The 21,510-nt window shown below is 35.2% G+C and overlaps 3 protein-coding genes and 1 pseudogene across 5 annotated transcripts; all 4 read left to right on the top strand.

The window, feature by feature from the left end:
• Positions 1-1,989, top strand: LOC121797268 (annotated as a pseudogene).
• Positions 1,990-9,987: 7,998 nt separating this feature from the next.
• On the top strand, positions 9,988-14,853 carry LOC121794634 (two-component response regulator-like APRR5). 3 transcript variants are annotated; one of them, XM_042192888.1, is made up of 9 exons: positions 10,288-10,393; positions 10,753-10,853; positions 11,434-11,595; positions 11,691-11,821; positions 11,960-12,172; positions 12,391-12,562; positions 12,741-13,062; positions 13,527-14,307; positions 14,569-14,853. In XM_042192888.1, the coding sequence occupies exons 3-9, from the start codon at positions 11,559-11,561 to the stop codon at positions 14,665-14,667; spliced, it is 1,755 nt and encodes a 584-aa protein (XP_042048822.1). In that variant the 5' UTR covers positions 10,288-10,393; positions 10,753-10,853; positions 11,434-11,558; the 3' UTR covers positions 14,668-14,853. The 3 variants fall into 3 exon arrangements, with proteins under 3 accessions (XP_042048820.1, XP_042048821.1, XP_042048822.1); XM_042192886.1 differs by lacking the exon at positions 10,753-10,853 and having other exon boundaries at positions 9,988-10,393; XM_042192887.1 differs by lacking the exon at positions 10,753-10,853 and having other exon boundaries at positions 9,991-10,393; positions 13,551-14,307.
• A 654-nt stretch (positions 14,854-15,507) lies between these two features.
• On the top strand, positions 15,508-16,122 carry LOC121796490 (NDR1/HIN1-like protein 26). Its single transcript, XM_042195330.1, has one exon. The coding sequence runs from the start codon at positions 15,508-15,510 to the stop codon at positions 16,120-16,122; it is 615 nt and encodes a 204-aa protein (XP_042051264.1).
• A 1,733-nt stretch (positions 16,123-17,855) lies between these two features.
• LOC121794633 (60S ribosomal export protein NMD3-like) lies at positions 17,856-20,422 on the top strand. Its single transcript, XM_042192885.1, has 2 exons — positions 17,856-17,984; positions 18,573-20,422. Exon 2 carries the CDS (start codon positions 18,575-18,577, stop codon positions 20,102-20,104), a length of 1,530 nt encoding a protein of 509 aa, XP_042048819.1. The 5' UTR covers positions 17,856-17,984; positions 18,573-18,574; the 3' UTR covers positions 20,105-20,422.
• The last annotated feature ends 1,088 nt before the right edge of the window (positions 20,423-21,510 follow it).

The raw sequence follows: 21,510 nt of genomic DNA, 5'->3' as shown, positions 1-21,510 counted from the left end.
CCTCTTTCTCATCCATGGCTGCAAATCCCTTCACCCTACCCCCCAATTATCCCCTCCAAACGCCTTCGCTTTACTTCCCAGCTTCCGCTTTCTCCCTTTTTCCGCCTTCTAGTTCTTTTACCCGTCACAAATTCGCAAACAATCGCCTTTTTCTCAGCTGCCGCTGCGGCGCTCTCGCCATTAATGCCAATCACTCTACTCCCACGTTCTCCGACTCCGGTAATATTATATACACATTTACTATTTTGTTTATGCCTGGCGCTTTCGAATCGAAGTAGAAAAGAGAATGATTGTGTTATTTGAGTTTGTACTCCAACTCCGTCGTTTTTTTCCTTAAATTGAAATCAGGTTAAATGATGGGTCGCTAAAGATTCTTATTCCTTCTATCCTAATATTGTTTTATCAGGTATAATGCTGTTTTCGTTGCTTCAAGAAATGGGATTTAATGAGAAAGAAACGAACGCAATTATAGATGCCAATGCAGCTCTGAGATTAACTCCTTTTGAATCTATTCGTAGTAGAATTCATTTTTTGCAGTCTGCTGGATTATATGGTGCTACTCTTTCTAGATTAATTTCGAAAAGACCGGATTTATTAACAGCTGAAGAAATCAATGGAGTTTTGAGCTTGTTTGTTATTAATGGTGATTTAGAAATGAAGGGGAAAATCGAGCCAGCCCAGGTCGAACGCCTCTTTAATGCAACGGACCCTCGATTTATGGTGGGATTCGAGAGGAAAGTGCAATTGCTGCTTGAGTTTGGTATTCCAAACGAAAAGCTTGCTCGCGTGCTTAACAATGTCAATTTGACCAAAGCATTGTGCCTTAGATCATTGCAGGAATTTGAGAGAATGCTCGCCTTTCTGCAGCGTTTTGGGGGTCCCGAGTTGGTCCTTCGTAGACCTGCTATTCTCAACTATGATTTGGATGCTCAGTTGATCCCAAGAGTTGGGTTCATCCTCGAGTTGAGTGGCGGAGATGAGGCTGCCACCAGCACGGTCTTGCGCAAGTTCCCCTTTGTGTTGGCTTACACGGTGGACCATTTAAAAGACCATGTCCAGTTCTTGAAATCCTACGCTGAGTTGAGCTATGAGGAGATTTTCAAGATTGTTCTTGTTTACCCGGGTTTGTTCAGCGCGAGCAGGAAGAGGAAGTTACAGCCGAGGATTGATTTTCTCAAGCAGTGTGGATTGAGTTCGTAGGATTTGTACAAGTTCTTGATGAAAGCGCCTCTGTTTCTGAGCTTGTCTTTTGAAGAGAATCTAGCCAATAAATTGGTGTTCATGGTGAAGATCGGGTACAGGAACAGAACAAAGGAGTTGGCTATGGCGATGGGAGCTGTGACGAGGTGCAGCTGCAAGAATTTGCAAGAGGTGATCGGGGTGTTCTTGAACTACGGATTGACTTGTGAGGACATCTTGGATATGAGCAAGAAACATCCGCAGGTGTTGCAGTATAACCACGAGTCGTTGGAGGAGAAGTTGGATTACTTGACTGAGGAAATGGGTCGCGAAGTTGGGGAGTTGCTGTCGTTTCCTGCGTTTCTTGGTTATAAGCTTGATGGTCGCATCAAGCATAGGTATGAAGAGAAGAGGAAGACTTTAGGTGAGGGGATGTCTATCAACAAGCTGTTAAGTGTATCTGTTGCCACGTTTTCAACCAAGAAGAAGAAGAAGAAGAAGAAAGAGGAGGCGCCGGCTAAACAAGATTCATGACCTGAATTAAAACTGAAGGCTCCAAGATTCCTCCATCAATCATCAAAGTTGGAAGCTAAGATCATTGTCGATAGAGATGAAATAGATAATTGCAGCTGATAAATCTTTGGTCACATTCACATGGTGATTGTAGAAGAAACTGTAAATCGATAACCACAAGATTTTTTATGTTTCCGGTTCATGATTATTTTACCTACTACATTAATTGTTGATAGTGTATAGATTGATGAAAACTAAGCTTCATTCTTGCAACAAATGTGAAAGAAAGTAAGTCTACTTGTTGAATGCGTGGAGAAAGAAAGTAAACAGTATATAGCCAAAAGCATCTGGACTAAGACAAGCTTGCAAATCTAAAAGTATATGATAGATTGAACTCTGAATATTCAGCCTTTTGATGCGATGCCTTTCGTACGGTTCTTTCTCCTCGATCTTCCTCAAACGGATGATACAAAATCTATGCTACCTAAAAGTGAGCTCCTACGTATCCACCTCTGCTTCAACCACCCCATGTTTCTTCGTAAACAGAGTCACTTAAAATTTTCAATAACTCATCAATGCAACACAATTTGATCAAGATCGTACATTTTTATACTATATAACTCTTTTTCTATTGCTTTACACTAATTCTGGCTCCTCACATTGGGACACACCTTTCACACTTCACACTTCAAAAACTCATCAGGAAAATGGAAGCTTAAAAGACTTGAAACAAGTCACACACAGAAACTAAATCAACATTTTTTGCATGCATCCATCCCACTAGTTTCCCTTTTTTTTTCAAGATACTATAAGATAAAAAATTTCGAGGACAATAATGAGCATTTTAATTAGGCGTGGTGGTCCTTAAAAATTGAACATGTGAGCAAAAATTAAATTATTTCCTCTTACAAACCAGCAACCAGATAATATCAAGAAATTCAATGGTCACCATATTCCTATCTCTCTGAATAGAAGCAATCCAATCCAATCCAATCCAAGAAAGCAGGGTGTTAGGCATAAAGAGGAAAAGGGTATCTCAAAATTTGTGGCAAAATGCTTTCGATGCTTCAGAAATCAAACCAATAGTATATTTATGAAATTTGTATTTAGACTATTATTACTAACAATTACATGGAATATAAAAAACTGACCTCGCCACTATTAGCAAAAATGATGTTTTATTAATTTCCCATGTAATAGTATTTTAATGGAATATAGTGCCAGTTTATATGCTTCTTATTTGGTATAAGCATTCCTTAAGTTAGGCAAAATTTAAGCAATTGCGTGTTGAGGTGTCACTGTCTCTATGAATGTGTAATGCATGTTGCCAACATGTATGCAAATCAAAACTCATTCTTTTCTAAGTACAACTATATACTAGTATTTCAAATTAATAACATAAAACACGCGTTTATGTCTTTCACATTTTTAGGCCCTTGTAATAAAAACAAAAATTGAAATTTAATTTTACATGTTTGATAGTACTATTTAATTAGATCGAGGCTTAAAAGGAATTCTACAACTTATACAATCTGAATTGTTTTTAAATGAACTCCCCTAAGGCCCTAATAAGATAATTTGTGGCTTCAATGTAAAATGATAGCAAATAGGTTAATCACCTTTTAGTATGTTGGTCGTTGCCATAATATCATCTGTTTTATCATAATACTAGATTCAAATTATTGTTATTTTGAAATTTAACTAGTGCTCATGACTGTTTCATCGTGAAAACACGGCCAATGCTCTAGAATCTACAATCCTTGTCGAAATCAACAATAGAATACACTCCACTTTATACTTAAAACATCCAAAGGTAGTGCTTTTTTGCTTTTTAGTTGGGGATAGGAGGATAAAAATTCACAAAATGCATGGTCTTTCAACTCATTTGAAAAAAATATATATAAATACCACTGAATTACTATAAAATTTTGTACTACTAGTTTTTTAAGATATTATTTACTTGGAAAGAAATGAGAGTTTTAAAATCGGAAGAATTAGCTGTTTTTGGAATTTTGGAGATTTGTATGACTTTATATGTCGAATAGCGGGTGTGTGTAAAAATGTTTCCTTCCGTCCCTTAAATTTTGTCATAGTTTGATCAGACAAGAAATATAATGAAAAATGAGTTGAAAAAGTTAGTAGGTAATGAGTCCTACTTTTAAAGTATCTGTTTTATAATAAAATATGAGTGAGAATTAGTTAGTGGAATGTGATGTCCATTATGAAAAATGATAAAAAGGTGAAATGTGATAAAATTTGTGGGACATACGGAAATGGAAAATTGTGACAAATTTTCAGGGACTGAGGGACTAATATATAGATATACATTAAATATTTCGAGCTTATATACCACTAGTATTGATCGCATTCCGGCCATTTTAAGTCATCCCACAATAAATTAAACTTTAATGATAAATCTATAAACATAATTTTGGAGTATTCGTTTATGATATAACTGGTATTCAAAATCCATTTGTATTCGTTTGATATACGGAATTAGAATTGAAGTGAAATTAGAATGCAGTGAAATTAGAATGCAGTGAAATTGAAGTGGAAAAATTTTCAATTCAATCCCAAATCTTATGTTTGATTAATGAATGATTGATATGAAATTAAATTGGAAGAATTTGTGCGCACATACTACACACAAATAATACACATTGCACACACATATGTGATTGTCTTCAATGTGTGTAGTGCATACATACGGTGCAGTGTATGTGCACTATGAATACATACAATGAAGGTAACTAATTTATAACTATCTAAAATTTTAATTGTCTAATTCAAATTATGGAATTGAGGTTGAAATTCAAATTAAAACGAGTGCTTAGTATTTAATATTCCAATAGTCTATTTTAGATATAAAATTCAGATTTATTGATTTGAGAATAATAATTTAATTTTAAATTCAAATACTTTTATAATACAAAACTTTTGATATGAATTTGAAGGTTTCAATTTCAATTCCACGCCCTAGATTTCTATGTACCACAATTTTACAAACAAATTAAATCAAGAAAAGTGCGCCTCCATCCCTCTTTGCTAGTATTTCTTTCTTTTTTTTAATGAAAAACAATAACAATTTTCAATCTATTAAATGTGGCTCATATCCCCAATTTATTGGATGATTGGGAATTATTTTATCAACTAAAACGTCTCTTTCTTTGTTATGCTTCCACGGGTTATTATTTGTGAAGATAAATATTGTTTTCATGTATCGGGAGCAAGTCACGCGTAAATTTATTTATATTTCTAAATTTGATACTTTTAGTGAAGATAAAGTACTTATTGTTTTAGTCTGATATATATGGCCGCATGTCACGCGTAATTTTATTTATTTTTCTAATTTCTGCAAATTTAATTATGGAAGCTTGCCTTTTTTGTTTTTCTTTATAATAGTTGTACATATATAGTGGGTGTCCCCAATCGGAAAGTTAGACTAATAAGCCCAATGATAATATCCAAGAGATACTATCCGTGTTGGACCAATCTGCCTTCCAATTCTTTAACCAAATTACCAGCCATATAAATCTTCCAAGGGTGTATTAGTAACTTCGTGTTATTTGAAGTTGCAAAACATTTTTTCTTTCTTCATTTTCCATTAAATACGCGACTACATATTTCGTCAACATTTTGTTCTCGTTCATAAATCATACATGTCTACTGTATTTATACAATATAGTATAGTAGCATATTGTAAATTTGTAATTTTAAAGTTAGCTATATTTAAAAATTTTAAAGATATAATCTTTAAAACCATCTTGTCAGTATTATTCGATTTATATTTTAGAGTGAACTACATAAATGGTACATATTCTTTATTTTATATCGTTTTTGATACATATAAATCACATTTTTTGTACCTATAATTTTCACCCAAAAATGTCCTCTAAACAAATACATTTTTCTATATGTGTCATTGAGGTTATTTTGGGCATAAAACTAAGTACCAAAAGTGATATTATAATATCTTCTCTCATTCTTCTCACTCTTTATACTATTATTATTAATCAATATTAATATTATTATTTTGATGTTATAAATTAATAATTTATTTATTTTTTAATATCATTCAAATATACTTAATTATAATTATAGTTATAATTATATTTAATTATTGTAATAATATTATTGTTATAATACTAAAAACTAGTTGTAATTAATATATAATTATAGTATAATTATTTAAATTATGAATCACACAATATATAATAATAATAATAATAATAATTATTATTATTATTATTATTATTATTATTATTATTTTAAATTAAATTAATAACTAATCTATATAGTTTTAATAAAAATTTAAAATTGTGAATTGTATTCATAATGATATTAAGAGTTTAATATTTTTAGTTAGGTGTTTCAACCCTAAAATGAGTATACAATAATTTAATAAAAAATATTTATTTGATTTAATTATTTAAAATAATTAATTTAATTAGGTGTTTTGTTCTTGATTTATATTATGAATGCAATTAGATGTATGCATAAAACACTAAAAAGAAAGAAGTAAAATAAGAGAAAAGAAAAAGAGGAAACATAAACTAAGGAGAAAAAGAAAAAAGAATGGAAGATAAAATACTAAAAACAAAGAAGAAAACGAAGAAAAAGAAAGAAGAGAAGAACAAAAAATCACATGTTTGGTACTACCTCCGTCCCTGAAAGTTTGTCCCATTTTTCCATTTCCGTCTGTCCCCCAAAGTTTGTCCCATTTCACTTTTTACCATTTTTGGCAGTGGATCTCATATTCCACTAACTCATTCCTAAACACATTTTATTGTAAAACTAATATATAAAAGTAGGACTCACAATCCACTAACTTTTTCAACTCACTTTCCATTACATTTTTTAAAACCCGTGCCGGGTCAAAGTGGGACAATATTTGGGGGACGGAGGTAGTACTATTTAATGGAAATTTCCAAAAATATCCTCCATAACAAAAAAATCACATGTTTGGCACCAAAGGTTATTTTTGTCACTGGGTACCAAAAACGATATAAAATAAAGATCATGTACCATTTGCTTGTGAAAGTGAAAGATCAGGTACCATTTATGTAGTTCACTCTATATTTTAATAATGACAGAGATTTTTGGCACTTGTAAATTTGGTTATTAAGTATAGAAATTTATAACATGGCAGGAAGTTTCTTGAAGGGGGTTGGCCTTTAATTGAAAAAAGAAATAAAAAAGGAAGAAAAAAATGTTTGATACTATTTAATTGAAAATTTCAAAAACATCCTTTATAACAAAAAGTCACATGTTTGGTACCTAGGGTTATTTTTGTCACGGGGTACCAAAAACGATATAAAATAAAGATCACGTACCATTTGCGTGCAAAAGTGAAAGATCATGTACCATTTAGCTAGTTCACTATTTTTTAAATTCTATTGGTCCGTCCAAATTTAAAGACCAGACACACTGCTGTTTTGATATTATTATATGTAAAAATCTATTAATGTTATCATAAAATCAAATGGTGATAAAAAGAGTAACTTATATATTTAGTAATTTCATATTTACTATTATTTGTATTAATTACTATGAAAATAATAAAATGAGATACTTTCTTCCTTGTAAAACTCATTTGCTAGTATTTTTATGTGTTTATATTTCTTCTAATTTTTCTTTGTTTGTTTACCTTGATTTAAGGATCAATTTTATTTATTATAAAAATATATATCCTGATCTTAGAGTTAGACTTAGAGTAACAAATTAGGTCGATGATATAATAAAATATTATTTTAAATGACAGTGTTTTAAAAAAAATAATTATTGTACTATCATTTAATTAAATGTGAAGCTTTTTTAATTTCGTACATTATTAATTCAGATTTTATTGCATAAATAAGTTTACTTTCCATATTTTTGTTGGTTTCTCAATGAATTCCCTACATAATATAACTAGTAAGTAGTATTCCATATTGTTACCACTAACTAAAAATAGAGGGATATGAGACAAAACTTTAATTACGTATGAGTACTAGAACTTATTGGGAAATAAGAAACAGAAATGCGACAAAATTCATATATCAGCAAATTTAGGGATTGCCAAAAATGCCCTTCGAGCCATTTAGACATTTTCATCAGAAAAGTGGCTAAAAACACTGCATTCATGATTATATTAAATGTTAGAGTCCTTCTAAGCTATTTTTATTGTTACGAGTCTATGGTATCACAAGCCCAAACGTTAGGGACTAATAAAGTAGTTCATTTAAGTGAAAAATAGTACTCATTCCGTTTTATAATAGTGGAGTCATTTTGTGGTACGTTTCATAGTAGTGAAGTCACTTCCATTTTTAATAAAAATCAACACACTTGTTCTCACTTACTTTACTTTACTTTATCTTCTTTTATTCTCTTTTCATCTTTATATCTTTTTCATTTTCTATTTTATTATTAATTTATTTAAATAACTTAACATAAAATTTTTTAAATGACCTGTTAGAAAAGAAATGCCACAATTAGTCTAAACAAGGTGGAGGGAGCAGTTTAAGACTTGTTGGCTGCCACAAATTTAAAACCTGATATTTGTAACCACGTGTCGAGGTCTTATCCATCCGACACAAAATATCTTCTATTTGGGCCCACAATGAAGACTAAAAAGTAGGAAAATGCTGGTAATTGGATAGGATATTATTTTAGTCCATTGGTCTAAAATATCTTATTATCAAATAAAATAAAGGCAATGGGGCATTACTTAGGGACAAAAAGGTGATTCGCTCACCCCAGGCGCCCCCATAACCCGGCCCGACATCGCTATGGAGGGGTTCAAACACGGTACCTCAGCGGCCCATTAGGTGGAAGGAACTTACACTGGTAACCAGCACACAAGGAGCCATCACAGTGGTGAAACTCCCACACTGCGGCTGCCAGCATTCGATCCTGTTTGCTTAGGGACAATCTACCACCCATGAACCAACTGAGTTAAGCCCGTGCGGGCGGCAATGGGGCATTACTTTTTGATGTGGGTGTAGTCTAGGCATTTTTTGGCCACTCGTTTGAGTATTATAGATATTTTTTATTTTCAGCCACTTTTACCCCTCCCCACATTTGCCCACGCCTACACTTTTGTATATTGCATTTTCCACCACAAAATTGGACTCCGTATGAAATGTCTCAAATCAAGTGTTAGCAGGTTGAGTTCCTTTTGTTTCATGAATATGAGTATTATAATTGAAGTCCCTTTTAGGACATTCAAGCAGTGAAAACTTCTTATTAAACATAGATATTTATATATCAAACTTTATAAAGATAGATATCAATGATATGTGAATATTACGCCAAATTATAAACATATTTATAGTAGGTTGTCTTGATTGGTAATTGATTCAGAATCTAATAATGAAGGAGATGGAGTAACACAAGATGTAAGAATGACGTAAAGTGTTGGGTGCGTTCATGTGGCAGTGGTGGGTTTTTAACGATTTTTGTCGCCAATTTGGCGTATGAATATGGTGTTTTGGAACATTTTATTTTTCGGATAACAATTGCATTTTATATCGGTGTTGGTGATGTATTTACTGCAAGTTTGGAGTGAAAAGTCACCTACTCTCTCCGTCCGTCATTAGGAATCCCATTTGAGTTCGGCATGTGTTTTAAGAAGTACGGAGGAAAATGGGTGGAAAAATATAGTTGAATGTGTGACCCATTTTTATATATTAATTTTATAATAAAACGTGAAGAGAATGAATTAGTGGAAAATGAGGTCAACCTACCATTTATGGTAAAAGTGAACCATGACTCCTAATGACGGACGGAAAAAAAGGTCAATCGGGACTCCTAATTGCGGACGGAGGGAGTATTAATCTATGTTTTGATTCATAGACCTCTTGGGTAAAAGACAAATAATTTGATTATTAGGTTACCTCTTTCTCTTTCTTACTTTATTATCTCTTTCTTTTACGTAACAGTTAATAATTTAATTAATTGAGCACACCATTACCTAAATTTATGTATCAAAATAGAAATGTTTCATTTATGCTGGGACGGTCTAAGGAGTATATAACATACTCATATATCAAAAATACTTTACGTTTAGAGGGGCAATCATACCATTTTCCGACTCTGACTCTAGAGAACATTTAGACTATCCGGAGGGTGCCCCTTTATTTTATGCATGAGTTGATGGTGTAATTAATGTCACCATAATTTGGTTATTAATCATCACAGCTTGTCAAATTTAGGTGCAAAGAGCACAGTTTTAATTTCTTGAGGGGTGAGTCTGCAAAAACGTTAACATCACAATTATCAAAAAAAATCTGAGCCATCAAACAATTTTCGGTTAAAGCGCACAGTAAAAGGCCTTCTGAAGATGAAAATATTGAGAAAAAAAGGCCATCCAAATTGAGATATTTTGGGTTGAAAAAAATGGTGGACAACTGCTAATTCTCCAACCGCTACAGTTGTTGCTACTTGTTCACATGCTTCTCCTCTCAAAGCGCCACCAATCTTCAAACAATTCGGAGAAGTTTTGCCAAAGCGATGGCGGCCGTACCTGAAAACGACACGCAACAGAATAATATGCCTGTCGCCGGCGAAAACCTCGCTGCGGCGGAGGTGGCAGCTGGCAGTTCATCTCTGGTTAGGTGGGAGAGGTTTCTGCCTAAATTAACCGTGAGAGTATTATTGGTCGAAGCTGATGATTCCACTAGGCAGATTATTGCTGCACTTCTCAGGAAATGCAGCTACAAAGGTTTGTTTTTGGGTCATTTTTTCCTTTTTTTTGGGTATTGCCTAATTTTTAGCTTAATTAATTTGAGACTTTGATACCTTGGATATAAGTGACGCAGCGTGTTAGGGGTATGGTTAGGTTGTGAGGATATTTGATGCTAGATTGTTAGATGTTTGAGGTTGATCAGCTAAATTAATTTTGGATGAATTTAATTGGTATGGACACACAATATAGCTTCCATGAAAGCCTGTTTATGATCATTGCTACCTTGATCTTTTCATATGATTCCACGAGTAAATTATGTGGCTATATGTCGGCACCATGAAGCCTGTTGTTTCTTGGGTTCACAAGAACAATTGAAACTAGAAACATATTCGCAGGATATGTTTATATGCTTTCAAATTCTGCTAGCATTTAAGGAGCTTTATATGGGGCAAAGAGGATAATCTCTAACTTGCAGCAACCAGGTTGAGCTGGTGAGGTAACTGATTTATCGAACCTAACATGGTCTTCAATCTTGAGATACATTCTTTTTAAGCAGCTGGTGTGGTCTTCTGAGCTAGGATCGAGGCCAGAATAATAGATTTGATAGACACCACTTGATTTCCATTAAGAAAGAGGATATGAATTATATAGTCATCTTTCTGCCTCCAAAGTGTTCATTTTGATGGTCAATCACCGGTTAAAGAATAGGCTCTATACCTGCTATTTTCTGATCAGTCAATATCTGCATAAAAGATGTGAATAACACCATAATTATACTATAGTGATGGGGAAATTTTGGTCCTATTCGCTGCATCTCTCACCAGCTCAATAATTGACTAAGTGGTTCAGATAATTTCAACTAAAATCCTGGATAGTTGAATTTGAATTGGCAGAGGCTTTAGTAATAATTAGATGATGTAAAATTGGTCATTAGAACCTGTGTGTTTGGTTGAGGGAGATGGTACGTGTAGGTATTTCTTATGTCGCTATATGGGCAAGTTAGCAAATCTTCTGCTTGTGATTGATGTTGTTGCATAGTGGTTCGCAACTAAATAAATCTTCTTCTTTTGAAGCAGTTGCGGCAGTTTCTGATGGTTTGAAAGCATGGGAGGTATTGAAAGCTAAAGCTGAGAACATTGATCTTATTCTGACAGAAGTTGAATTGCCATCAATCTCTGGATATGCCCTTCTCACATTAATTATGGAGCATGATATTTGTAAAAATATTCCAGTGATAAGTGCGTTCAAATATGCACCTTGTTTGGCTCTTCAAATATTTCTTCCAGTATGTTTTGATTATGGTATATTCAATCACATTTCCTTGAAAATGCAGTGATGTCTTCATATGACTCTGTCAGTATAGTTTACAAATGCATGTTGAGAGGTGCAGCTGATTTTCTTGTAAAGCCTATCAGGAAAAATGAGCTCAGGAACTTGTGGCAGCATGTGTGGAGGAAACAAGTTGTAAGCACAATTCTATTTTTCTTTAACAATTTTCTCTTTCTTTTCTTTTTTTGCAAGTTCTTTTCTTTTACGAACAAAGTTTCATGAAGACCAATGAATCTTATCACTCTATTTTCTTTAATTTTTTTTATCATGAAGCAATCAAGTGGTGCTGGCCTTGGACCTCCAGATGAGAGCGTGGCGCAACAGAAGATTGAAGCTACAGCTGAGAACAATGGTACTAGTAATCATTCAAGTCAACAGAAAATTGAAGCCACGGCTGAGAACAATGCTACTAGTAATCATTCAAGTGGTTATATGGCATGTGTTCAGAGAAATAGGGAGTGCATCGAGAAAGGAACTGATGCTCAGGTATTTTCAATTCTATACACGTTCTCTTTTTTTCTAGGAGTTGATGCATCTCTGGATACTCGATACTCTAAGAAACCTCGCCTCATCCACTAATCCACATGACGGTACAGCTGATAGAAGCATCAACTTTTACATTTTCAATGCCTAATTGAATGAACACAACTCCAAAGCATCGTGTGAGTTTGAGATTAAACAGAAGTTGTGGATTATACCTGCAGAGTTCATGCACGAAGCCGGAGCTGGAAACTGATGGACCAGATGTTGAGCATGTACATTCTCTCTTACAGCCAAAAACCAACAAATGTCTTTCAGACAACGTAAATACTTATGTGCTCAAAGAACGTCAAGAAGAAAGCAGAAGAACGAGAGCGCATGATAATGAGGCTGGAGGTAATGGTCTCTATTCCTTTCTTGTATGATTGTATCTACCATCTACCCTTTCAGCTCCATGAATAGGTAAATGCTTAACAATTTGCATCTTGTATGATTGTATCTACCATCTACCCTTTCAGCTCCATGGATATGTAAATGCTTAACAATTTGCATCTTATGTCTTTTTTGAAATTAGGGTTGCAGATTGTGGCTAGCATGGATGTTAACTATGGAAACACACAAGGACAGGACAAGAACCCTTCTTTGGAACAAGTTAATGTCACTGGTCAGGGTTCCGAGAATAATCATGTCAGAGAGGCTATTGACTTAATTGGAGCTTTTAGTAACTGTTGTAAAGGAACTTTGGCCAGTCCCACCTCAAATACCAGCACAAACAAGTTTGATATTTTGCCCCTGTTGGATCTGTCTCTGAGAAGATCTCATCCTAGTGGCTCGGTGAATCAAGTAAACGATGAAACCCGCAGGATAAACCATTCGGATGCATCAGCATTTTCTCGGTGAGTTTTGACTGGAAAGTAAATAGTTCATCAATCTCCGTCTTTTATATGCAAGTATGGTATCATCTTATCGAATATGATCCCTCCACCAGTATCATCTCATCGAATATTTCCATAATTTAAATGAAGCCCTCATTTTTTCCCCAGTCTTATGTAAATAATAATCAATACTACTACCTCTGTCCCACAATAGGAGTCCTATTTGGTTCGGGCATGAGCTCTAAGAAATGTAAAGAAAAGTAGGTTGAATAAGTTTGTGGAATATGAGTCCCACTATATATATTAGTTTTATGGAGTAATAAAATAAGAGTGGAATAAGTTGGTGGAATGTGGGGCCAACTTACCATTTATGGTAAAAGTGAAATAAGACTCGTATTCAGGGCAGACGGAAATGGCAAAACAGGACTCTTATTGTGGGACGGAGGTGGTATTACTTTTGTTGTTCATGTTGATGCAGTTGACAGTCTAGTGGATATAAACTCATGCAGGTATGTCAACAAGCCATTGCAGCGCAGAAACTCCACATCTCGAAGCACATGTAATCAACAGAAAGACCTTGGGACCAATTCGGAGAAACAACAATCTAATCATACCCCTGAGTATACTTCCGATGCACGTGGTTCAAGAATAAGCTCACAGAAATATGCTTCTGTGACTGGGACCCGGACTGGACTACCTGAAACTCCATTTTGCTACCCTCAGCTAAGGGAAAATTCTCAACCAATTCCAGCTAGAGGTGTAGGATTTGAAAATGTGATCAACGGATTTGGTGCTGTGATGCCTCAAATGTATTCTGCACAATCTGGCCTGTCACCTTTGCCGAGTCCCAGTGCAGCTAGCCACAAACAGTCTTTCGCTTATTTGAATCATCAAGCAGACCATCAGCCCACAAATTCTCAGAGTTTTCGTGACCTTCTTGATCAAAGGATCAGCTGTACCATGGAGCAAACTGATAATAAACAAGGCCAGAAGCATAAAACTTTTGAGGATAGAGGACATTTTTCTTTTGCCAATGATCAGAGTCCTAACAGTGGTTGCTATAATGGTTATACAAGCCACCATCTGAGCATAGGTTCTGGTGCCATTGGCCTGATTAATTCTATCTCAGTTGTCGATGCCACATCCGATGCTGCTAGTGAAGAGGGAGCCCAAGTTCATGAGAGTGATTCAAGTCGGTCCATGCAAAGAGAAGCGGCTCTAACAAAATTTAGACTGAAGAGGAAGGAGAGATGCTTTGAGAAGAAGGTTTGTTAGTTTTCATACGCTGGATTATTATTTTACCTGAACACAGTATGATATCATTGCATTGCATAAACAAATAATTAGAAAAAGCATAATAAACCTAATTCTCTTGACCTTTTTATTTGATCTCACTGCTAACTATCTTGTTTGGTGATGCTGTGACAGCATCGGTGTTGTTAAGGGTAGTAATTACTCAACATGTGTCTGGTGGATTTCCTTGTAAACTCTGGTTTACTTTAATCAATACCGGACTTTCTTTGACAGGTGCGCTATGAAAGCAGAAGGAAGCTGGCTGAGCAGCGTCCCCGTGTGAAAGGACAGTTTGTGCGACAAGTACCTGATGATGCTCAACCAGGGAGCTGACAGCTGGTTAGCTCAGCATCCTCTTAAATTTTTAGAGAGTGATCAGTTTAGATCACTGTGATTGTTAGAAAGTAGAAATGTTCCAAGGGCTTTCAAGCTGATAGTGAAAATGATTACTTTTACCATGTAAAAAAAGGCTGATTGCCATGTAATTTTTGTACTATATATTTTCACTTTGTTTAGGCATTTACTGCATAGACAAGTCTAGTTAATAGATATATGTCTAAGTTAATAGCCACATCTTAGTACAGTTGTTGCTACTGAATTCCCATATTCTTTTCCAAGTTGAGTTGCATCTGATGATGCCAATAGGTAGACTTACGTCTGATCACGCATTTGTATTTTGAGGGATCAATACTGATATATGTTAATGCTATCTTCATCGTTAGTGTTGGAAAAAAATGTATTGCCATTTCCTAAAATTGCAGAAATTACTAATTTCTGGTGGTGTTTTTCAGTTGTATAGTGTGAGAGAGAGATTTGATGATTGTGGGTTGTAAACAGATTTTCTCAAGACGGAAGTAAAGCCTTAAAGAGGCCCTTTGGTGTGGATGTTGGGGGCTACCACTAACGCTGCTTTCTACACCAAAATTGATCTTCTTTTCAAGAAGTCCCTTTTCCAAACTCCTTTTGTAACACACAGTTTTACATAATCTTCAATTCCACATGCTAAATTTTTTTTTGTTCAACACTAATTGAACCAAACAGAGATCCCTTTCAGTTACTCACTTTAATAACCTGTATCACCTAAGAAAACAGAGTGATTAACTTTATCATTCAAATACACTAGCATTTCCCTTCATCTTCCACTTCCTCATTTCTCACCTTTCTCTCTACAATATGTCTATAATCCATGAGAAATCCCCCAAACACTGCGCAGAGAAGCAAAGAACAAAAATACTCAACAAATCAAAGAAGAAGCTCTTGGTCTGCGCATCGACGTTCTTCCTCTGCATCCTCTGCCTCATACTCCTCCTCTGTTTCATCCTACACCCCTCCAACCCCCACTTCTCTCTCACACAAGTTGACATCAATCACGTTGATATAACATCACCATCACCCTTCCTCAACTCCTCCATCAACCTCACTCTCCTATCCACCAACCCTAACAAGGGAATCGGAATCTACTATGACGGATTCCTCCTACATGCTTCCTACAACAGCCACGCCATGACTCCCGACACCTCTGTTCCACCATTCTTTCAAGATCATCAACAGCCCAACCTCCTCAACGCCTCGTTACTCGGTAACCACCACCATGTCGACCTTTCACTAGTTGCCGAAAAACTGCCGTTGGGTTTCACAGCCACCGGCAGCCTCAGGTGGAAAGTGGGGAATTGGATTTCTAGGAGATATGGATTCAGTGTAGATTGTGAGACTGTTTTGCCGTTGGGACGTATAGATTCGATTCTCTTGACTTCCAAACAACCCACAGTTTGTTCTACTTCGTTTTGAAATCATACATTCTTGAATCTTCATTGTGATATGCCTTTGGTTGTTTATCAGCAATAAACTTTCTTCTTTCTTTTTATTCTGCTTCTACATTTTTTTTATTGTTTACTATAAATCTGTATGTATAGAATTAGTGATTGTTCATCATATCTCTCTACTTTATTTTGTCTTTAACTCCTAAAGCTTTGCATGCATGTGTGATGGATAAAGATCAGGATTGTGGAGCCTTTTCAGTGAGAAATTGAAAAAATGGAGTAGAAACCGTATTTCACTTAATTCATAAAATGTGTAAGAGCATAAAAGTATTAGATTTAAATACCGAAGATATATGTTAAAAATTGACATGTATATCGTTACAATTCAAAAAATAGTGTCAGTAAAAATGTACTACAACTATAGTCTATAAGTAAAATGAAATCAAACTTGTGCATTATTTAAAATAAAATATACGTAATAAATAATGTAATAGAAGGCATTCATACATGTAGTAATATATAGTTCTACTACATATTCATAATTAGATTCTTAAAGTGAAAAGGGAAAAGATAAAAAGGCTGAAAAATGAAAATGTATTTACTGCTGCTTTCTCTTTTGATAATAACTTTAGAATTTATTTGTCAACTCTGTGTTTAAAGTAGTAGAGAAGAAAAATGTAATGGGGGATATAAAGAAGTGTTAAAATAGACGCTTTACACGGTGGTATAAGCCGGCGAAAATAGCGGCGGCGGTTAGGATTTTCCGATGGCATTTCAACTACTATGTCAATTTCTTGATTTCTTTTTATATCTTCAGGATTTACTGTATTTATTTATTTAGGCTTTTGTTTATGATATAAGCAGTGTGAAATTGGAGTCGTCGGGTTGGTTCCATACTGAATTGACAATTACAATTTAACCATACATCCTCATTTGAAATTATGAGATGAATTAGACCCTCTTGGTCTAGAATCCAAACTACTACTCAATTATTGCCTTTTATAATCATTTCGTTTCATCAAAATATGAGCATTTTCATTTATGGAAAGTTGTCCCCAACTCATTATATATATACATCAATCTATTTACAACTTATACCAACCCATCATTGCAACTCGTTACACTATCCACTACCACTACTTTAACTACCGTTCTCATTTACTTTACCAATTATGTATTAATTCTCATGCCATTTCGACTGCCTAAATTTTTATGGGATGAAGGGAATAGTATAAATGAAAACTGTAATCGGTTGAATGCTCAAAAAATTAAATATAATCACAACCTTGGGATAAATTAATATAGCCATTTATAGATGTAAATTGTATGTAGTATGATGCAATTAGGTCACATAATTTCGATCATTAGATCCTTTAATCATAGTACAAATGTAGTAAAGCTACTTCTGTTCAAGGCTACTTGAGATAGTTTTTTTAGGCATAAGATTTAAGAAAGTTGTATTTTGTACTTTAAATGAAGATAAAATAAAATAGACTGGAGAAGTAAGGGATAAAAGACACGGAATAAAACTATTGAGAAACTTAAGTAACTTGAAACAATTCGAAATAAAAATGAATCAAATAACTTGAAACGGTCAGGTTCATAACTCATAAATAATTTTGAACAGTACTTCTTTCGAATTATAAACACTTAATTTTATCGACGAGTTTCAGTCCATTAATCAATTGGACTTGTGATTAAAAAATGGGCCATGGTTAAGCAGCGAGCCCAATCCAACCCTAATAAGTAATAGAGCTCCATCTCATTTCTTCTCTCTCTTCTGTTTACGCCGGCTCTCCGACGCCGTCCCATTTTCATTCTCAGCATACTACAGAATCTGCAGTCTGTTTCCTCCTCTACGCACCCCATCACCAACACAAGAAAAGCTTGGTATCCTCTCCGCTCTCGAAATTCTGTTAATTTCTTTAGTTGTCTTGTTTAGCGGTAAATGGAGGCTGCATACAGATTTTGCTTGTTATTTACGGATTAAAGGCGGATCTTTTGTTGATTTTTCAAAACATACGACTAAATAATCAATTTCATTGGTGATTATTTGTCTTATAAATGTGGTTCCAACTTCCAATTATGCTCACCTTTTCATGCGATCCTTATTTGTGCTATTGAACTGTTTTGTTCTATTTGGCGAACCTAATATCAAGCTTATTACTAAGTAATCATTTTCATTGGTGATTATTTGTAGTATTATAAATGTGGTTCCTACTTCCAATTATGTTCCAACTTTTCATGCGATCCTTATTTGTGCTAATGAACTGTTTTATTGTATTTGGTGAACCTAATTCAAGCTTATTTCTGCACTGTCTTGGTTTTGATGCCTCGCATATTCTATTTGTAGTTCTTAGGTGATGGTTTAGTTGTTGAATGATTATGATAGGGTTTCCCCTCTAAATTTTGTTTGCAAGATGCTATAATTCATGAACTTTCCTCTTTCAATCTGTTAACTTTTTATCACTTGTGTAGCTATGGCACAGGGAGTGGGTATGTTTACTGTGCCCCAGACCATCGGCAGCGTCTTATGCTGCAGGTGTGGCATATTGATGCAACCGAATGCTGCAAATATGTGTGCCAACTGTCTGCGCTCTGAAATTGACATAACCGAAGGTCTTCAGAAGCATGTTATCATCATATTTTGCCCTGAGTGTAACTCCTTTCTGCAACCTCCGAGGACTTGGATCAAAGCCGAACTTGAGTCGAAAGAGCTGCTAACATTCTGTGTCAAGAGGCTGAAGAATTTGAACACTGTTCGAATGGTGCATGCGGAGTTCATTTGGACAGAACCTCATTCCAAGAGGATTAAAATCAAGTTGAAGGTTCAGAAAGAGGTTCTTCATGGAGCAATACTTGAACAGGCTTACACTGTTGAATATGTAGTGCAAGATCAGTTGTGTGAATCTTGTGCGAGGGTTCAGGCTAATCCAGATCAGTGGGTTGCTGCAGTACAATTGCGACAGCATGTTCCTCACAGGCGCACATTTTTCTACCTGGAGCAGCTTATCCTTAAGCACGACGCCGCTAAAGATGCCATCAGAATCACGCAGATGGATCAGGGTATTGACTTCTTCTTTGGTAAAAGAAGTCATGGTGTGAAGTTTGTCGAGTTTGTTGGTAAAGTAGCACCGACTAGGAGCAGAACTGATAAGCAACTCGTGTCTCAAGACTCGAAGAGCAATACTTACCATTATAAGTACACTTTCTCTGTTGAAATTAGTCCTATCTGTCGTGAAGATCTGATTTGTCTTCCACCTAAACTCTCTGTTAGTTTGGGAAATCTCGGACCACTAGTTATATGCACTAAAGTAACCAACACCATAGCTCTGTTAGATCCACGGACCCTTAGGCAATGCTTCCTGGACGCGGAGCAGTATTGGAGATCATCTTTTAAGGCTTTATTGTCAAGCAGACAGCTTACAGAGTACATGATCATAGATATGGAGGAGGTTCGTTCTGAAGAGAATGTTGGTGGGTCAAGATATGTTTTGGCCGATGCACATGTAGCACGCGTATCAGATTTGGGGAAGAATGACAGACATTTCATTGTAAGAACTCATTTGGGGCATCTCTTGAGTTGTGGGGACTATGCTCTTGGTTATGACTTGTATAGTGCCAACAGTAATGATTTTGAATTGGACAAATACAGAGGTGTTATTCCGGATGTGATATTGATTAAAAAGAGCTATGAGGAGAAGCGCCAACAGAGACAGCGCAAGTCTCGTTCATGGAAGCTCAAGTCACTTAACATGGAGGTCGATGATGGTACCAGAGGCAGAGAACATGAGGAGAAGATGAACACTGAGTACGAACATTTCTTGAGAGATCTGGAGGAAAATCCTGATTTGAGATTCAATCTGTCCCTGTACCGCAATAAGGAATACGAGCCATCAATGGGTTCTGTGGCTGATGGAGAGGATGTTCCTTCTGTTCCATTGGATGAGTTGCTTGCAGATCTTGATCTATCCGATGAGGAACCCGAGGAGGATGAAATGGTGGAATGAGTTCGGATTCATGTCTAATCTCAAGGACAGAACATTTCAAGTGTGTTTATACAATCACCGTGGCTGCTGTTGGAGTTCTCGTTTTTCTATGCATATTGGTTGTGCCTAGTGACAATCTGTACTTTTCTTTCGATTTTTGACCTGTTTAGTTTGTCTTGTGTTTCTGTGTTTGTTGTTTAGTTTGCAGTCGGAGAGGGTCAGGATTGTTTCTTATTTTCAATACATTTAATTGGGAGTGAATCTCTATCTTTTCTGTTTGGTGTTCACCTTCATATTGCTTGATAAAGATTTGTAATAAACTCAGATTTGTTGGTCTTATGTTGCCTCCTTAAGTTTTTATTTCTCAAATGAAGTTTACAATATTGGATTATGATGATCTTATAGACCAAGTTGTCACGTTAATTTGCTTTACTTACACTTGCTTCATACTTGACAAAATATGAAACAATAATTTCAGATAATAATTATTTCATAGGATATTATAATCTTACTGGGAGTTCATGTTTTTTGATCTTATGATCTGATTATATTGAATGGAATATTTGGTATGATATCTGGTGTGGTTACATTGTACTATGACTGATTGATGATATATGACGACATTATACAACTAGTATGTATGATCTCCTTCATGAGAATTGAAAATGGCGTCCTTTTGGTTTGATAACAAACATATCTCCACTAAAATGCTCCACCCCAGCACCAGTATTTAAAGGGAACTTGTTACTACTAGCTTGAATATATTTTTCCAAACGCCATTAATTTGATGATTGGATAAGAGTAACAAATAATGTTAGTGAATTACCGGTATGCGTGGTTGAGCAATGAATCCAATTCAAAACAATCTCATTAACAACAACATCAATATGTTACATAATAAACTAGGAACAGGAAAGTGATGAAATGAATCAAATGATGCGTATGTGTATTACTAGTTAGCTAGAAATAGAGGAGGAATGGAGAATCTGCAGAAGAAGAAGAAGAACGAAGATTCCTGAGGAGCTCAACGCCAACTCTGTCTCTCATTCTCAAAACCATCCAACTGTACTCTTCCATCAACTCCACCATTTTCCCCACTCTTATCATCCTCTCTTTCTCTCAATTGGAATTATTTGTGGTCGTGTATATAGCTATGAAGGGACTCTGGGTTTGCGATTGCTTAAAAACTGACGTTTTTATCAGGGAACGTGCCAATCCATAATTTAGTTTTGACTTCATTCTATGACATCATCATTTATTTCTAAGAATACTGCACTATCTTTTCAAATTTCACGTGATTCTCCAACTAATTTTCTCCTCTTCATAATACTACTAGTATCTCTTTTTTGGTTATATATACTCATTGTTGTTTGGATATTATGTTCTCTTATTTTCAAGTAGTAAATGATGATTATTGTGCTAACGCC

Source organism: Salvia splendens, chromosome 3 (genome assembly GCF_004379255.2).
Source record: "Salvia splendens isolate huo1 chromosome 3, SspV2, whole genome shotgun sequence".
NCBI lineage: Eukaryota > Viridiplantae > Streptophyta > Magnoliopsida > Lamiales > Lamiaceae > Salvia > Salvia splendens.
Note: the sequence above shows the minus strand (reverse complement) of the source record. Positions and strands in the feature narration are given on the sequence as shown.

Excerpts from the sequence above, each read along its gene's own strand:
- LOC121794633 (XM_042192885.1), top strand. The coding sequence starts at position 18,575 with ATGGCACAGGGAGTGGGTATGTTTACTGTGCCCCAGACCATCGGCAGC.
- LOC121796490 (XM_042195330.1), top strand. The coding sequence starts at position 15,508 with ATGTCTATAATCCATGAGAAATCCCCCAAACACTGCGCAGAGAAGCAA.
- LOC121794634 (XM_042192886.1), top strand. The coding sequence starts at position 10,183 with ATGGCGGCCGTACCTGAAAACGACACGCAACAGAATAATATGCCTGTC. Across the intron at positions 11,596-11,690 it reads TAAAAATATTCCAGTGATAA|TGATGTCTTCATATGACTCT; the intron begins GTGCGTTCAAAT and ends TTGAAAATGCAG. Across the intron at positions 12,563-12,740 it reads GCATGATAATGAGGCTGGAG|GGTTGCAGATTGTGGCTAGC; the intron begins GTAATGGTCTCT and ends TTTTGAAATTAG.